This window comes from Bufo gargarizans, chromosome 7 (genome assembly GCF_014858855.1).
Source record: "Bufo gargarizans isolate SCDJY-AF-19 chromosome 7, ASM1485885v1, whole genome shotgun sequence".
NCBI classification, from domain to species: Eukaryota; Metazoa; Chordata; class Amphibia; order Anura; family Bufonidae; genus Bufo; species Bufo gargarizans.
The window spans coordinates 7,484,182-7,502,848 of NC_058086.1; the positions used below are offsets into that span (position 1 = coordinate 7,484,182).

Genomic DNA, 18,667 nt, shown 5'->3' on the forward strand with positions numbered 1-18,667 from the left:
TCCAGAATCACAAAGAACACAGTTTACTGTGGTGAAAAAGTGCTGTGAACGTCCCACTTCTCACACCATCAAGAGAACTTACGTATTAATTATAGTGCTCCAGAGGTTATGATGCCAATTATAGGACGTCGTCTCTCATATCTAAAGCTTTCTTCAAAAGTTCATCAAATCGGGATTGTATGGAATAGATAAGCAGATCTCTGGAATACTGAACAGAAGAAGACTTCACACTACTGTCTCCACACCATCGAGAACATTTCATTTAATTTGCCAACCACTCAGATATGGTAGATATACCACTTCTTTAAGACTGTGCCCAAGTATCTCAGCTGCAGTGATGCACTTAAGTGGGCATTGGATGGTCACCCAAGAGGGCCTGAGCTAAGGAGAATTCTAGTCTACAAGCAGATTTCTAGATCTGTCTCCTGGAACATAGCAATTGACATGACAATGGATACAGTCCGCAGCAGGTAAGATCACAGCTATAAAATCCACATTCCCAACCTGTGCAACCTGCTCCTCATCACAACCTGTATACATGATTCCTAGTAAAATAAGCTAGATCGCCAAATTTCAATTATTTTTAAGTGTGCTTGCCCCCTGAGATGGTGACGTCACCATATCCTTGAAGCAGGGGCCAAATGAGTTAGAAGGGCGGGCTATGGATCTAATGACCCACATGCTTGAAAGAACATTTCAATGCTTTTAAAATGTCTCACTTAGTCTTCCTTCACACCTAGGGGGTTATTTACTGAAGACAGTTCAGCATAAAAAAAAAAAAAAAACCTTGTGACTTTTTAACTCCCTTGTGACAAAATTTAGTTGCTCGTGGCATTTTTACACCACTCTTGACACTTGGCAGTGAGGGAGTTTTTCTTTGTTTGGACAGACTTAGGGGTTCAGTTACGAACATATATACGCCACTTTTGTGGTGATTCTGTCAGATACCATGTTGCTGCAGAATCTTCAAGTTCTTCCCCGCACACGGCAGATTAAAAATGGAGGCATGGCGTGGGCGGGGAAGGGGGTGGGCACCTCTACATAACTTTGGCGATCCACTGCCAGCGCAGGGGCTTTTTAAATGTGCCCTTTTATTGTTTGAGGTACATTTACTAATCACGCTGCCCTGGTTTGGAGTCTTTTTAGACTTGTTTCATGGTGTAGGTTAATTTTGTGGACGGGCAGTTTTTTTCTCCCAGTTTATGTATGTTTGCATTCTTTAGGTATGAATTTACCGTAAAATCATTCTTCTTTCTACTCCATTCCATGGGTGGCATAATTCTGTTCGTCTGTGGTGTGGGGGGCTGTGCGACAATTTTTATTAAATTCTCACATCATCTGGTGCACCTTTTCACAAACATAAAACATCTATATGGCTGTGACTTTTTATTTAAACAGAGTCTGTCACCACCATATGGCCATATACAGCACTTACATTGCCCTATAGAACACCTATACATGAATGTAATGGTACCTTTGGTATTTTCTTTACACTTGCAGAAGCTGGAAAAACAAAGTTTAATTCATATGCAAATGAGCACTCAAAAGCGCCCAGGGGCGGCGTTCACTGTGTTGGAGGTCAGGCTGCTCTGACTTTTTTCATTGTTTCCCCGTCCCAGCCTCTGCCTATGCCCGTCCTCCTATCCCCTTGCGACATCCTTCGGACCGGCCGAGATCCCGTGCCTGCGCACTGCCTTGCCGGGCCGGGGTATGCACACTGCGATGCCCATTGTTGGCACGGCATCGGTTTAACTACTGTGCATGCGCCGTCGAACGGCGTGAAACCAGCGGCAATGTGCAGTTTGCCGACACATCCGCAGTAGGTAAAGTGATGCCGGCGAGGCAGTGCACAGGCGTGGGATCTCGGCCGTACTGAAGGATGACGCAAGGGAATAGCAGGACGGGCTTAAGCAGAGGCAGGGGCAGGGAAACAATGAAAAAAGGCAGAGCAGCCTGAGCTCCAACACACTGAACGCCGCCCCTGGGGACTTGCTTGTGCTCATTTGCATATGAATTAAACTTCTGCAAGTCTAAAGAAAATAACAAAGGCACCATTACATTCATGTATAGGTGTGCTATAGGGCAATGTAAGCACTGTATATGGCCATATGGTGGTGACAGACTCCCTTTAATATGTGACTTTGCACCTATTTTGTATGCCAACCAACCAGTAGTCTAATTGTACCCTACCCATTTGTGCTTATTTTATTTTTTGACTTTTGATTTTGTGACTGTTTTCTGACTTATTTTTATACCTGAATTTGTCGCAAAAACTGTCTAATTTGTACTTCACTCTATGGCTGGTGTACTTTTCTTTAAGTGTGACTTTTTTTTGCATTAAAACTCACACTTCTTCTAAAATTTCTGTCTAAAATTAACACAAATAAGTCGCAGGGGCCTGATGGGATACACCCAAAGCTATTAAAAAAGCTTAGCGATGTACTAGCAAAACGATTAACAGATTTATTTAACCAATCACTGGTAACAGGAGTCGTCCCAGAAGATTGGAAATTTGCAAATGTTGTGCCCATTCACAAGAAATGTAGTATGGAGGAATCGGGCAACTATAGGCCAGTAAGCCTGACATCAATAGTGGGGAAATTAATGGAAACCATACTTAAGGAGAGGATTGTGGAACATCTAAAATCCCATGGATTGAAAGATGAAAAACAGCATGGGTTTACTTCAGGGAGATCATGTCAAACTAATCTTATAGATTTTTTTGATTGGGTGACTAAAATAATAGATGGAGGAGGTGCAGTAGACATTGCTTATCTAGACTTTAGTAAGGCTTTTGATACTGTCCCACATAGAAGGCTTATAAAAAAAATTGCAGTCTTTGAGTTTGGACTCCCATATTGTTGAATGGATTAGGCAGTGGCTGAGGGACAGACAGAGTGTTGTAGTCAATGGAGTATATTCAGACCAAGGTCTTGTTACCAATGGGGTACCTCAGGGATCTGTTCTGGGACCCATATTGTTTAATATCTTTATCAGTGAAATTGCAGAAGGCCTCGATGGTAAGGTGTGTCTTTTTGCTGATGACACAAAGATTTGTAACAGGGTTGATGTTCCTGGAGGGATACACCAAATGGAAAAGGATTTAGGAAAACTAGAGGAATAGTCAAAAATCTGGCAACTAAAATTTTATGTTGATAAGTGCAAGATAATGCACCTGGGACATAAAAGCCCAAGAGCAGAATATACAATCAGTGATACAATCCTAACCTCAGTATCTGAGGAAAGGGATTTAGGGGTCATTATTTCAGAAGACTTAAAGGTAGGCAGACAATGTCATAGAGCAGCAGGAAATGCTAGCAGAATGCTTGGGTGTATAGGGAGAGGCATTACCAGTAGAAAGAGGGAGGTGCTCATGCCGCTCTACAGAGCACTAGTGAGACCTCATTTGGAGTATTGTGCTCAGTACTGGAGACCATATCTCCAGAAGGATATTGATACTTTGGAGAGAGTTCAGAGAAGAGCTACTAAACTAGTACATGGATTGCAGGATAAAACTTACCAGGGAAGATTAAAGGACCTTAACATGTATAGCTTGGAAGAAAGACGAGACAGAGGGGATATGATAGAAACTTTTAAATACATAAAGGGAATCAACAAGGTAAAAGAGGAGAGAATATTTAAAAGAAGAAAAACTGCTACAAGAGGACATAGTTTTAAAGGTTTAAAAACTATGGGGCAAAAAAGGGGCAAAGGTTTAAAAGTAATATCAGGAAGTATTACTTTACTGAGAGAGTAGTGGATGCATGGAATAGCCTTCCTGCAGAAGTGGTAACTGCAAATACAGTGAAGGAGTTTAAGCATGCATGGGATAGGCATAAGGCCATCCTTCATATAAGATAGGGCCAAGGGCTATTCATAGTATTCAGTATATTGGGCAGACTAGATGGGCCAAATGGTTCTTATCTGCCGACACATTCTAGGTTTCTATGAGACATACGACTTTTCTTCACAAAGATGCAACTTTTTTACGTGCAAATAAGTTAGACCAGTGTAAGTGGATATCAACCTTTTGTACTGAAACAACCACCAGAGGTCAGACTAAAAAATTAATCAACCGCTGTATGTCATTTAATAAACACTCGGCAAATCAAAGAGAGACAAATTAAATACGCTTTTGCGTTTTTATGGAACCGCGCATTCCCTTTCCAAATCGGGGAAAAAACTCTTTAAGCTCAAATCATCCACTTTAAGGCTACATGCACACGACCATAAGTGTTTTTTGCACATGCACTAGTATTTTTGCGGAGCAACGGAACGGACATACTGATGCGGACAGCACGTTTTTTTCGGACCCATTCAAATTAATGGGTTCGCATCCTATCCGCAAAAAAAATGGAACGGACACGGAAACAAACAACGTTCGTATGCATGTAGCCTTATTCATATAGGCAAAATCGTCAGGTCCCACAAGTATTCCTTTCCACTAGGTGTTCCTGTGGGATATCAGAAAGCGCACTGATAGTGAAGCACTGTAACTCAATACTAACAACACTCGTATGATTATACTCACGAGCGCAGATGATCACGCAGGCACATCAAACTAAGGCTACTTTCACACTAGCGGCAGGACTGATCCGACAGGCTGTTCACCCTGTCGGATCCGTCCTGCCGCTATTTCGCCGTGCTGCCGGACCACCGGACTAGTCAATGGGGACGGGGGCGGAGCTCCGGTGCAGCACGGTGAAAGGCCGCCGGACTAAAAGTACTGCATGTCCGATAGTCCGGCGGCCTCTCACAGCGAACTGCCGTGCTGCACCGGAGCTCCGCCCCCAGTCCCCGTCCCTATTATAGTCAATGGGTATGGAGTGACGGTCCAGCAGCATGGCAAAATAGCGGCAGGACGAATCCAACAGGGTGAACAGCCTGTCGGATCCGTCCTGCCTCTAGTGTGAAAGTAGCCTAATCCAAACACCTAGTTTTTCTTTCCTTCCTCTCCTTTCTTTCTTTCGATGCCGCTGTTCAAGATGCATCAGGAAGGATGTCTTCAGCATGCTACGGTTTTATCTCTGGCCAAAAAAACTGAACACTTATTTTTTTTCCCATAGGAATGTAATAGTGCCGGATCCGGCATTCAAAATACCGTATTGCCCGATCCGAAAAGGTGAAAAAAATAAATGCCGGATCCGTTTTACCAGATAACACCGGAAATACGGATCCGGCATTTCTATGCATTTTTATGACTGATCAGGCATTTTTAAGACTGATCAGGATCCTGATATAGCTTGGAGCGAAACTCGGGTTGGGCAGGATCGCTAGAATGATTTTAACTTGTTGCCTGTATTTTACATGTTTGCGAGTATAATTAATTTGTTTTATATTAGTATTAAAAACAGTGCTTCACTATTGGAGCGATTTAAATATTCCATACAAGAAAGTAGAGGAAGAAAGAAAAACAAGGTGTTTGGATTAGTTTGATGTGCCTACATGATCATCTGCGCTCGTGAGTATAATCATACGAGTGTTGATAGTATTGAGTTACAGTGCTTCACTATCAGTGCGCTTTCTGATATCCCACAGGAACACCTAGTGGAAAGGAATACTTGTGGGACCTGACATATGTATTAGGCCCCTTTCACATGGGCAAGAATTCTGTGCGGGTGCAATGCGTGAGGTGAACGTATTGCACCCGCACTGAATCCGGACCCATTCACTTCAATGGGGCTGTTCAGATGAGCGGTGATTTTCACGCATCACTTGTATATTGCGTGAAAATTGCAGCATGTTCTGTATTCTGCGTTTTTCATACAACGCAGGCCCCATAGAAATGAATGGTGATGCGTGAAAATCGCAGGCATCCGCAAGCAAGTGCGGATGCAATGCGATTTTCATGCATGGTTGCTAAGAGACGAGGGATGAGTTACCCGGGACCCCATTTAGGGCTGTTTCACACGAGCGAGTCCATTGCGGAATCACGCTCCGTGTGTGAGTGTGATCCTCTGCTCTGGACTTGCCGGAGCGCACGGCATTATCATGATTTATAATGCTGTGTGTCTCTGCATGGCCTTTTTTCCACAGAATGATACTGACATAAAGCTGTCGGTATGATTCTGTAGAAATAAGGTCAAGCAGAGACACATAGCATTATAAATCATGATAATGCCGTGCGCTCCGGCAAGTCCAGAGTAGAGGATCACACTCACACACGGAACGTGATTCCCGCAATGGACTCGCTCATGTGAAACAGCCCTTACTTTATTATTTTCCAATATAACATGGTTAAAATGGAAAATAATAGCAGTCTTTAATTCAGAATGCTAAGGCCTCATGCACACGACAGTATTTTTTCACAGTCCGCAAAAACGGGGTCCGTAGGTCCATGATCCGTGACCGTTTTTTTGTCCGTGGGTCTTCCTTGATTTTTGGAGGATCCACGGACATGAAAAAAAAGTCGTTTAGGTGTCCGCCTGGCCGTGCGGAGCCAAACGGATCCGTCCAAAATTACAATCCAAGTCAATGGGGACGGATCCGTTTGGCGTTGACACAATATGGTGCCATTTCAAACTGATCCGTCCCCATTGACTTTCAATGTAAAGTCTGGAGTCCCTTTTATACCATCTGATCGGAGTTTTCTCCAATCCGATCGTATATTTTAACTTGAAGCGTCCCCATCACCATGGGAACGCCTCTATGTTAGAATATACTGTCGGATATGAGTTACATCGTGAAAACTCATTTCCGACAGTATATTCTAACACAGAGGCGTTCCCATGGTGATGGGGACGCTTCTAGTTAGAATATACTACAAACTGTGTACATGACTGCCCCCTGCTGCCTGGCAGCACCCGATCTCTTACAGGGGGCCGTGATCAGCACAATTAACCCCTCAGGTGCCGCACCTGAAGGGGTTAATTGTACTATCATATCTGTAAGAGATCAGGGCTGCCAGGCAGCAGGGGGCAGACCCACCCCGCCCCCCAGTTTGAATATAATTGCAGACCCCCCTCCCTCCCTGTATTGTAATAATTTGTTGGTGGCACAGTGTGCGCCCCCCCCCCCCCCGGCCTCCCCCCCCTTCCTCCCTGTATTGTAATAATTATTCGTTGGTGGCACAGTGTGCGCCCCCCATCGCCCCCCCTTCCTCCCTGTATTGTAATAATTATTCGTTGGTGGCACAGTGTGCGCCCCCCATCGCCCCCCCTCCCTCTATAGCATTAACAACATTGGTGGTGTCCAGTGTGCAGCCTCCCATCTCCCCCCCCATCATTGGTGGCAGCGGAGTTCCGATTGGAGTCCCAGTTTAATCGCTGGGGCTCCGATCAGTAACCATGGCAACCAGGACGCTCTATTACAATACAGGGAGGAAGGGGGGGGGGGCAATGGGGGGCGCACACTGTGCCACCAACAAATTATTACAATACAGGGAGGGAGGGGGGGCCGCACTGGCCACCAATGATATTCAAACTGGGGAGGGGGGAGGGGTCTGCCCCCTGCTGCCTGGCAGCCCTGATCTCTTACAGGGGGATATGATAGTACAATTAACCCCTTCAGGTGCCGCACCTGAAGGGGTTAATTGTGCTGATCACGGCCCCCGTAAGAGATCGGATGCTGCCAGGCAGCAGGGGGCAGTCTTGTACACAGTTTGTAGTGTATTCTAACTAGAAGCGTCCCCATCACCATGGGAACGCCTCTGTGTTAGAATATACTGTCGGATATGAGTTTTCACGAAGTGAAAACTTAGATCTGAAAAAGCTTTTATGCAGACGGATCTTTTGATCCGTCTGTATGAAAGTAACCTACGGCCACGGATCACGGACACGGATGCCAATCTTGTGTGCATCCGTGTTCTTTCACGGACCCATTGACTTGAATGGGTCCGTGAACCGTTGTCCGTCAAAAAAATAGGTCAGGTCATATTTTTTGGACGGACAGAATACACGGATCACGGTCTCGGCTGCAAAACGGAGCATTTTCCGATTTTTCCACAGACCCATTGAAAGTCAATGGGTCCGCGAAAAAAACCTGAAAACGGCACAACGGCCACGCATGCACACAACGGTCGTGTGCATGAGGCCTAAGTCTGTGGGGTTAAAAAAATAAAAATTGTTTTACTCACATCATCCACTTGCTCGCACAGCCGGGGTCGTCTTCTTCTTCTTTCAGGACCTGGCTGGAAAAGGATCTTCATTCAGCAGGACCTGCGCTAACGTCACCGTGCTCACCACGTGGTGAGCGCGATTACGTCACCAAAGGTCTTTTTGCAGGTCCTGAAAGAAGAAGCCGGATGCCGGCTGCGCAATCAATTGGAACAGGTAAGTTAATTTTTATTTATTTTTTTAACACCTCAATCTACATTTTAGTAAGCATTCTGTATTAACCATGTTATAAGGGAAAATAATAAAATATACAAAACACCTAACCCAAACCCGAACTTCAGTGAAGAAGTCCAGGTTCGGGTCTGGGTACCACAGTCAGTTTTTTATCACGCGCATTGCACCCGCACGTTAAAAACTAAACATCGGAACGCAATCGCAGTCAAAACTGACTGCAATTGCATACCTAATCTGGACACGCTGGTCTGCAAGGGGCCTTAAAATGGATGATTTGAGCTTAAAGAGTTTTTCCACGATTTGGATAGGGAATGCGCGGTTCCAAAAAACACATTGACTGAACTGTGATTTGTGCCCACTTCATCTTTGGAACCTGCAGCGGCGAATCCTCGTTACAACGTACTGGAATTTTAACGTTGAATTAAATACGCCTGTCTAACTTCATGGACAAAACAGGAAAGCATGATAAATGTGCCCCACTATGTTAAATACTGACACGTTAATCCACTACTCCAGTCTAATTGCACTCTGCAAAACAGGCGCACATGATAAATGACCTCCTATGGCCTGTTTCACATGATCATTATTTGGTCAGTTTTTGCATCAGTATTTGCTCAGTATTTGTAAACCAAAACCAACAGTGGAACCTTCAGAGAAAATGTATAATAGAAATATTTGTGCCTCATCTGTATTTTGGACCCACTTCTTTTTTTGGCTTACAAATACTGATGCAAAAATACTGACCGAATACTCACTGTGTGAAAGAGGCCTATATCTGTGTAGGGTCCTGTTTTTGGCTCACAATTTGTGTTGAGCGAACTTTTGTTTTAAGTTCGGCGTCTAAAGTTCGGGTTCCGGCTATCGAAGAATCACGTTATTGATTCTAAATTGCGTTACGGTCCGTGGTAGCGGAATCCATAACGCGATTCTACGATAACCCGAACCCGAACTTTAGACGCCAAACTTAAACCACAAATTCGCTCAACACTACTTACAATCACTGATGGAAATCACTGACCATACACTGACTGTGAAGGCAGCCTCAGGGTGGTTTCACACATAGGTGATAATGTATCATGAGGGGATTTTATGAACTCAGCTTTGCTTTGAGTTTCCATTCACAAAAGTTGTGCCACATTTCTGAAATGGCGCACATTGTTTGATAAATTTGGTGCATCATTAAAACTAACGCAAAAAATGCTACCCCGGTTTTGTTACTTTACTCCCCTTAGTGCAGGGATTTTACAATTTTTAGCAACTTTAAAAAAAAGTTGCAGTGATAAATTTGGAGAGAAACCAATTAGCCCGCTTTTCCACCTGCTTTTCAGAAGAGGCAAAAGTGTTGAAAAATTGCAAAAAGTAGTACATTTTGACACAAAAGGGGACTTGCACCAAACATTTGCAACTTTTTTACGGCTGAAAACTGGCATATATTTCTCCTCTAGTCTTCTGGGGCATTTTTTGTGCTTTTTTGTTGTATTTTTCCTGCCATTTTTGCTGTGTTTTTATACTTACTGAAAGTTTATGAGAAATATCAGTGGTGTTTCTCTTCACTAAGTGTTGTTTTTTTTTGGGCCAATGGAGTTTTTTTTATTGAAGCATGCCCTCAGTATGTGTTTTTGCCTTACTTTCTAACATTTTTGTTCAATAGGTGTGCATTAGTTTTTTTTTTTTTTGGGGTCTGCTTCAAAAAATGCAAATGTCACAAGGTGTGTTGTGTTTTTTATAAAGTTTTTAAATAGAGTGATTTCTTAAACATGGCTTTTTTTTTTACTATTGATATACAAAGTAGGTGACATCAGTAAAAAAACGCATGGCTTAAAAAAAAAATCCATAGAAAACTACATGTGCAAAAGCATTATTTGTGAAAAAGCAATAAAAACACCACTAAAAATGCCCACAAAAGCACAGCACAAGGCAGGTATTTTTATCTGTAAAATGGTGCTATTGGTATCCTTTGGTGTTTTCTGTACTCCCAGGGAAACTGTGGGGCTCATTTACTAAGACCACCTTTTTACATCAGTCTTAGTTTCCACCTTACACTGCTGTTAGATTTGTCCAATTTATGATGAGGTGTTCGCCTCGTCAGAAATTGGGCGCATCTGTGGCAGTACTTGTGCCTCACATAAAAACTGGTTCTAGGCGTAAATTTTCCGGGGCTGGGAGAGCCCCCCATCACACCCAACTAATGGACACGGCATAAAACCGCATGTGCAGTTAAAAAGGGGGCAAGTCCCTTTGTAAATGTGCCCCTGTATTTTCACATGGAGGTTTGGTTTATATAGTCATGTATTGCCATATGAAAAAAATCTTAATTTTTTCCAGATAAGTTTTATCCTTATATACACCCAAGAGAAATCATTTTACAGTGACATATGAAAACTGTTTTTCATACCTAAAATGGATATATCAAGGGTAAAACAGCTTGAAAATGAGTTTTCCTGTAAAGAAAAGCTCAGAATAAATGGTATCTCAGAGTGAGCTTCATTTGTGTCACCCGCATTCCTTTCACAGCATATCAGCATATGGAAACATACAGAGAAAACAAAGTGCCACACAAAACGTGACAGTGCTGTATGGTACAGTTGATATAGTCATGTGCTGAAGGCCATAAAGAGTAACCGTTTCATTTCTTTTTTCTGTCATAAATGAATAGTGCAAGTGAATATAAAAACTTGCACACACTGCAGCAGGGATTTTGGCCCACTCCTCCATACAGATCTTCTCTGGATCTTTCAGGTTTCGGGTCTGTCAATGGGCTACATTGAGTTTCAGTTCCCTTCAAAGATTTTCAACTGGATTCAGGTCTGGAGACTGGCTAGGCCACTCCAGGACCTTGAAATGCTTCTTACGGAGCCACTCCTTAGTTGCCCTGGCTGTGTGTTTCGGGTCATTGTCATGCTGGAAGACCCAGCCACGACCCATCTTCAATGCTCTTACTGAGGGATGAAGGTTGTTGGCCAAACTCTTGCAATACATGGTCCCATCCATCCTCCCTTCAATACGCTGCAGTCGTCCTGGCCCTTTTGCAGAAAAGCAACCCCAATGATGATTCCAACCCCAGGCTTCAGTTAGGACGGTGTTCTTGGGGTTGTACTCATCCTTCTTCTTCCTCCAAAAAACAGTGAGTGTAGTTGACTTTCTCCCATGCCTCCTATGGATCATCCAGATGGCCATTGGCGAACTTCAAACGGGCCTGGACATGTGCTGGCATGAGCACGGGGGACCTGCGTGCCCTGCAGGATTTTAATCCATGATAATGTAGTGTGTTACTAATGGTAATCTTTGAGATTGTAGTCCCAGCTCTCTTCAGGTCTTTGACCAGGTCCTCCCATGTAGTTCTGGGCTGATTCCTGACCTTTCTCAGTATCATCCTTAACCCACGAGGCGAGATCTTGCTTGGAGCCCCCAGAAAGAGCAACAGTCATCTTGTGTTTCTTCCATTTTCTAATAATTGCGCCAACAGTTGTTGCCTTCTCGCCAAGCTGCTTACCTATTAGCCCATTCTAGCCTTGTCTACAATTTTGTCCCTGGTGTCCTTAAACAGCTCTTTGGTCTTGGCTATGGTGGAGAGGTTGGAGTGTGATTGATTGAGTGTGTGGACAGATGTCTTTTATACAGGTAACATGTTCAAACAGGTGCAATTAATACAGGTAATGAGTGCAGAGTAGGGGGGCTTCTTAAAGAAAAACTAACAGGTCTGTGAGAGCCAGAATTCTTGCTGGTTGGTAGGTGATCAACTACTTATTTCATGCAATAAAATGCTAATAAATTATTTACAAATCATACAATGTGATTTTGGGGATTTTATTTTTAGATTCTGTCTCCCACAGTTGAAGTGATGCAAATTACAGACCTCTCCATTCTTTGTAGGTGGGAAAACTTGCAAAATCGCCAGTGTATCAATTACTTATTTTCCCCACTGTATATATATTGATATAGTTATATACAGGGGACAATTGGCCATAGAATTCACAGGGAAATTTCCCGGTGGGCCGATGCTCAAGGGGCCGCCCAAGGTGCCCTCTCTGCCACTGTCCGGGTACATAATGAGCTCTCATGTACCCAGCCAGTGACCACACATGCCCTCCTAAATTCAACAGCTGTGGCCGTATCTCATCTCCTAAGACCCTTCTTTTCTTTCCAGGGCCACTTTAAGTTTTCAGTCTGCCCCTGGATATATATATATATATATACTTGTAATATATCTTACTTATGCTTACTTTTTTCCGCCAAGTCTCTTCTCCCACACCCCCGACTTTACTAGGTCAATTCACTGCAAAGACCTACATTCTGCTCACAGAAGGATAGGGGAGGGGAGGGGAGGAGGAAAAGGGAGGGGGCTGGAGGCAGGCAGAGAGATACTGACAGAGAGACTGCTGCTGGTTTGTAAGTGATTTATTGCCTAATTAACTGCTGGATTCACGTCTAAACTGCTTAGTTCTACTGTATAATGTCCTCTATTACTGCTGATGATTATGAGAGTGTGCTACAGAGGTAGGGAGCATAATCCGATGTTTATCCATGACCTGTGTATAGGGAGACATGATATCACCTACTCTCTGCCCGCCAGCTGAGAAAACTGCTAAAAATGCCAGATACAAGTCATATAATGGCCAGAAATAGTTATTCCTCGTGTACACCCACATGGCAGCTTATTCTTAGTAATTACAGTTACACTTTAAAGGGGGTTTGACCACCCTAGACTGCAGTACAAGTCACATGCCACTAGACAGCGACCTATCTGCAATTTAACCGTTTTTTATTCTTCAAATTGTAGCTTCATAATGGTCTCACAACACGTCTCCCGCAAGTTACATAAATGTTTTATTTTGCACAACTTGCCTTAGACTTACTGTTGTGACTTTTTAATGGCTGGTGACAATATTTTGTTGCACACAGCGTTTTCCCCTATAGCTGGCAGTGGATCCACCAAAGTTATGAAGAGTCACCAGCGGATCCTCCACCACTGCTAAATGTAAGACAGCTTGCTAGCTGTTCTTCCATTTACACTTTCTTCTACACCTGAAAATGGTCCCTTTCCCAGCCAACGCCATGTCCACTTTTTTAGACCTGCCGCGAGCCGGGAAAAGTCACAGATTGCGCGCAACAGTTAGTGCATTAGTTGCGTCTGAACTATGCCTAATTTAGGCGGATTTTAGCTTGATAAATGACTCCCTAAGGTTTGAATGGTAGTCAAACATATGCACAGATAACATGACTGTAACGGTCACAAAATGCCAGATGAGTTTTGAAGCTTCCAAAGCTTCTTCAGTGGCCTGCAGTTTAAAAAAAAAAAAATTAAATCCATGATTTTCTACATGTAATTTATTGTTTAGCCTTTAAACATTTTTGGGAAATGGAATGCAAAACAAATTAGCAATCCTGCTATGTAGTAAATTAGGGCTAGAGTTAAAAAAAAACCTGTATATTCTACACTAGCGAGATAGTTCTCTTGGTTCTCTTACCTTGGGAGATACCTCTTTGCATATTCTTTTCCAATGGAGCATTGCCAATACTGTAAGTCTCCATACCATGGAGCACTTCCCATAATTCTCCATACATAGCTGGTCTCTTTAAGGCGAGCCGGAAGCCTGCCTTAACCTCTTTATTAGATTTGATCCGAAGAGCAAGGAAAATATACAGTATTGCTGACCATCTAAATTTCTGGTTGAACTGCTTTTCTTTATTCCCATGTGTTGCAGCCTTGGCATGCATTTTATTTGTGATTGTAGACTGTGGAACGTAGTGGACTATTTCCACTCTACTCTGGTTTAAGCTCTATTTCGAAAACAAATTAAATGCTGTCTGGTTGTATTATTTTCATAAATGACACATTGACTTTAGTTTGCAGTTCTACAGACGTGGACAAAATTGTTGGTACCCTTTGGTCAATGAAAGAAAAAGTCACAATGGTCACAGAAATAACTTTAATCTGACAAAAGTAATAATAAATTAAAATTCTATAAATGTTAACCAATGAAAGTCAGACATTGTTTTTCAACCATGCTTCAACAGAATTATGTAAAAAAATAAACTCATGAAACAGGCATGGACAAAAATGATGGTACCCCTAGAAAACACAGAACATAATGTGACCAAAGGGACATGTTAATTCAAGGTGTGTCCACTAATTAGCATCACAGGTGTCTACAACCTTGTAATCAGCCATTGGGCCTATATATATGGCTCCAGGTAATCACTGTGTTGTTTGGTGATATGGTGTGTACCACACTCGACATGGACCAGAGGAAGCAAAGGAAAGAGCTGTCTCAAGAGATCAGAAAGAAAATTATAGACAAGCATGTTAAAGGTAAAGGCTATAAGACCATCTCCAAGCAACTAGATGTTCCTGTGAGTACAGTTGCACATATTATTCATAAGTTTAAGATCCATGGGACTGTAGCCAACCTCCCTGGACGTGGCCGCAGGAGGAAAATTGATGACAAATCTAAGAGACGGATAATCCGAATGGTAACAAAAGAGCCTAGAAAGACTTCTAAAGAGATTCAAGGTGAACTTCATGCTCAAGGAACATCAGTGTCAGATCGCACCATCCGTCGTTGTTTGAGCCAAAGTGGACTACATGGGAGACGACCAAGGAGGACACCATTGTTGAAAACGAATCATAAAAAAGCAAGACTGGAATATGCCAAACTACATGTTGACAAGCCACAAAGCTTCTGGGAGAATGTCCTGTGGACAGATGAGACAAAAATCGAAGTTTTTGCCAAGGCACATCAGCTGTATGTTCACAGACGAAAAAATGAAGCATATCAAGAAAAGAACACTGTCCCTACTGTGAAACATGGAGGAGGCTCTGTTATGTTCTGGGGCTGCTTTGCTGCGTCTGGCACAGGGTGTCTTGAATCTGTGCAGGGTACAATGAAATCTCAAGACTATCAAGGAATTCTAGAGAGAAATGTACTAGCCAGTGTCAGAAAGCTTGGTCTCAGTCGCAGGTCATGGGTCTTGCAACAGGACAATGACCCAAAACACACCGCTAAAAACACCCAAGAATGGCTAAGAGGAAAAAATTGGACTATTCTAAAGTGGCCTTCTATGAGCCCTGACCTCAATCCTATTGAGCATCTTTGGAAGGAGCTGAAACATGCAGTCTGGAAAAGGCACCCTTCAAACCGGACACAACTGGAGCAGTTTGCTCATGAGGAGTGGGCCAAAATACCTGCTGAGAGGTGCAGATGTCTCATTGACAGTTACAGGAAGCGTTTGATTGCAGTGATTGCCTCAAAAGGTTGCGCAACAAAATATTAAGTTAGGGGTACCATCATTTTTGTCCATGCCTGTTTCATGAGTTTATTTTTTTACATAATTCTGTTGAAGCATGGTTGAAAAACAATGTCTGACTTTCATTGGTTAACATTTATAGAATTTTAATTTATTATTACTTTTGTCAGATTAAAGTTATTTCTGTGACCATTGTGACTTTTTCTTTCATTGACCAAAGGGTACCAACAATTTTGTCCACGTCTGTATATGACTACACCCATACCAAATGTATACAGCTTTTTTATGTTTTACTACTTTTGCACAATACAAAACACAAAAACATCATTTGTTTTTGTATCACCATATTCTTAAAGATTTTTTTTTATTCTTCCATTGATGGAGCTTCATGAGGGCTTCTTTTTAGTTTTATAAAACACATGTTTTAGCTTTTTTTATATTTATTAGTCTCACAAAGGAACCTGAACATGTGGTACTTTTGATTGCTTACATAATACAATGCACTACTTATATCGTGCTGTGTATTATTGCCTGTCAATGTTCTACTGACTACTGGGCCCTGAGCCCACATCATTACTGTACCACCGAAATATATAGCAGTTTACACAAACACCTTCCTCTCCATGATATAAAAATAGGTTGGGGCTGGACTAAAAAAATTAAATACTTTAATAAAAAAAAGTGCCTTTGTTTAAAATAAAACCTTTTAAGTGTATTTTTACAATCATTTGATCACTTGTACACTGACAGGCAGCCTATTAGGCCATGCCTATAGAAGGTTAACAGCAGGAGAATTTTGTTAGGTTTCGGACTGCCATGGTAACCCATTGGCACCCTGCAATTGTGTAGCAGAATGCCAGTGGGCTGACTGAGGAAGAGGGATCATCTTAGTTGCTGCAGTCAATATTTGCATGCTGCATCTTAATGGTTCATCTGAAGTACCCATGAGATAATTGTGACAGATATTTTTGTGACATATATACCCATCATTAGTTGTTAAAGGGTTAAACATCATATGTGCAGCAACCAAAAAAATGTTTGGGTGTCATATACAAACCGGATTCCCAAAAAGTTGGGACACTAAACAAATTGTGAATAAAAACTGAATGCAATGATGTGGAGATGGCAAATGTCAATATTTTATTTGTAATAGAACGTAGATGACAGATCAAACGTTTAATCTGAGTAAATGTATCATTTTAAAGGAAAAATATGTTGATTCAAATTTTCACGGTGTCAACAAATCCCCAAAAAGTTGGGACAAGTAGCAATAAGAGGCTGGAAAAAGTAAATTTGAGCATAACGAAAAGCTGGAAGACCAATTAACACTAATTAGGTCAATTGGCAACATGATTGGGTATAAAAAGAGCTTCTTAGAGTGGCAGTGTCTCTCAGAAGCCAAGATGGGTAGAGGATCACCAATTCCCAAAATGTTGTGCAGAAAGATAGTGGAGCAATATCAGAAAGGTGTTACCCAGCGAAAAATTGCAAAGACTTTGCATCTATCATCATCAACTGTGCATAACATCATCCGAAGATTCAGAGAATCTGGAACAATCTCTGTGCGTAAGGGTCAAGGCCGTAAAACCATACTGGATACCCATGATCTCCAGGCCCTTAAACGACACTGCACCACAAACAGGAATGCTACTGTAAAGGAAATCACAGAATGGGCTCAGGAATACTTCCAGAAACCATTGTCAGTGAACACAATCCACCGTGCCATCCGCCGTTGCCAGCTGAAACTCTACAGTGCAAAGAAGAAGCCATTTCTAAGCAAGATCCACAAGCTCGGGCGTTTTCACTGGGCCAGGGATCATTTAAAATGGAGTGTGGAAAAATGGAAGACTGTTCTGTGGTCAGACGAGTCACGATTAAAAGTTATTTTTGGAAATCTGGGACGCCATGTCATCCGGACCAAAGAGGACAAGGACAACCCAAGTTGTTATCAACGCTCAGTTCAGAAGCCTGCATCTCTGATGGTATGGGGTTGCATGAGTGCATGTGGCATGGGCAGCTTGCATGTCTGGAAAGGCACCATCAATGCAGAAAAATATATTCAGGTTCTAGAACAACATATGCTCCCATCCAGACGTCATCTCTTTCAGGGAAGACCCTGCATTTTTCAACAAGATAATGCCAGACCACATTCTGCATCAATCACAACATCATGGCTGCGTAGGAGAAGGATCCGGGTACTGAAATGGCCAGTCTGCAGTCCAGATCTTTCACCTATAGAGAACATTTGGCACAACATAAAGAGGAAGGTGCAACAAAGAAGGCCCAAGACAATTGAACAGTTAGAGGCCTGTATTAGACAAGAATGGGAGAGCATTCCTGTTTCTAAACTTGAGAAACTGGTCTCCTCGGTCCCCAGACGTCTGTTGAGTGTTGTAAGAAGAAGGGGAGATGCCACACAGTGGTGAAAATGGCCTTGTCCCAACTTTTTGGGGATTTGTTGACACCATGAAATTCTGATTCAACATATTTTTCCCTTAAAATGGTACATTTTCTCAGTTTAAACTTTTGTTCCATGATTTATGTTCTATTCTGAATAAAATATTAGAAGTTGGCACCTCCACATCATTGCATTCAGTTTTTATTCACGATTTGTATAGTGTCCCAACTTTTTTGGAATCCGGTTTGTACAATTAAAGCAAAATATTCACCTTTTAGAATGTGTCAGAATTTCAAGAAATTGAAATTCTGCATGGGACATTTGGACATCAATGACTTTGGTTGTAAATGAGGTAGGAATATTTTAAAGCTATACTGTATTTCATGCAACTCTTAAATAAGACTGCTTGTGTAGCACTTTGTTTCCCTATAAAACTTATAGGGAAATGTATAAAGTATCCAATTGTTTTCTATGGGTGCAACATATACAATTTTGGAATCTGTTTTTTGTCCTAAATTTGAGGCATACATTACCATTTTTAGTGTAGGTAATAGTGCAGGGCGTTACACTATTGCTTACACTAACATAATGTAAATATCGAGGCGTGCATTTTTTATAATGAAAATCAATGGCAAAAGTTTTTAAACCAAAGGGGTTATATTTGAACTGTCTGCCTCTATCGACACCAAAATGTATAATTTACACCCATTGTAAAAATTAAAATGAATGTGTT

At 42.1% G+C, this 18,667-nt stretch overlaps 1 protein-coding gene across 1 annotated transcript in view; it reads left to right on the forward strand.

The window, feature by feature from the left end:
- The first annotated feature begins 365 nt into the window (after positions 1–365).
- KCNJ4 (potassium inwardly rectifying channel subfamily J member 4) overlaps positions 366–18,667 on the forward strand; it is an 80,226-nt gene continuing 61,924 nt past the window's right edge. The window contains exon 1 of the mRNA XM_044301366.1: positions 366–470. Coding sequence (XP_044157301.1) covers positions 445–470 — 26 coding nt within the window. The 5' untranslated portion in view covers positions 366–444. The remainder of the gene's footprint in view (positions 471–18,667) is intronic.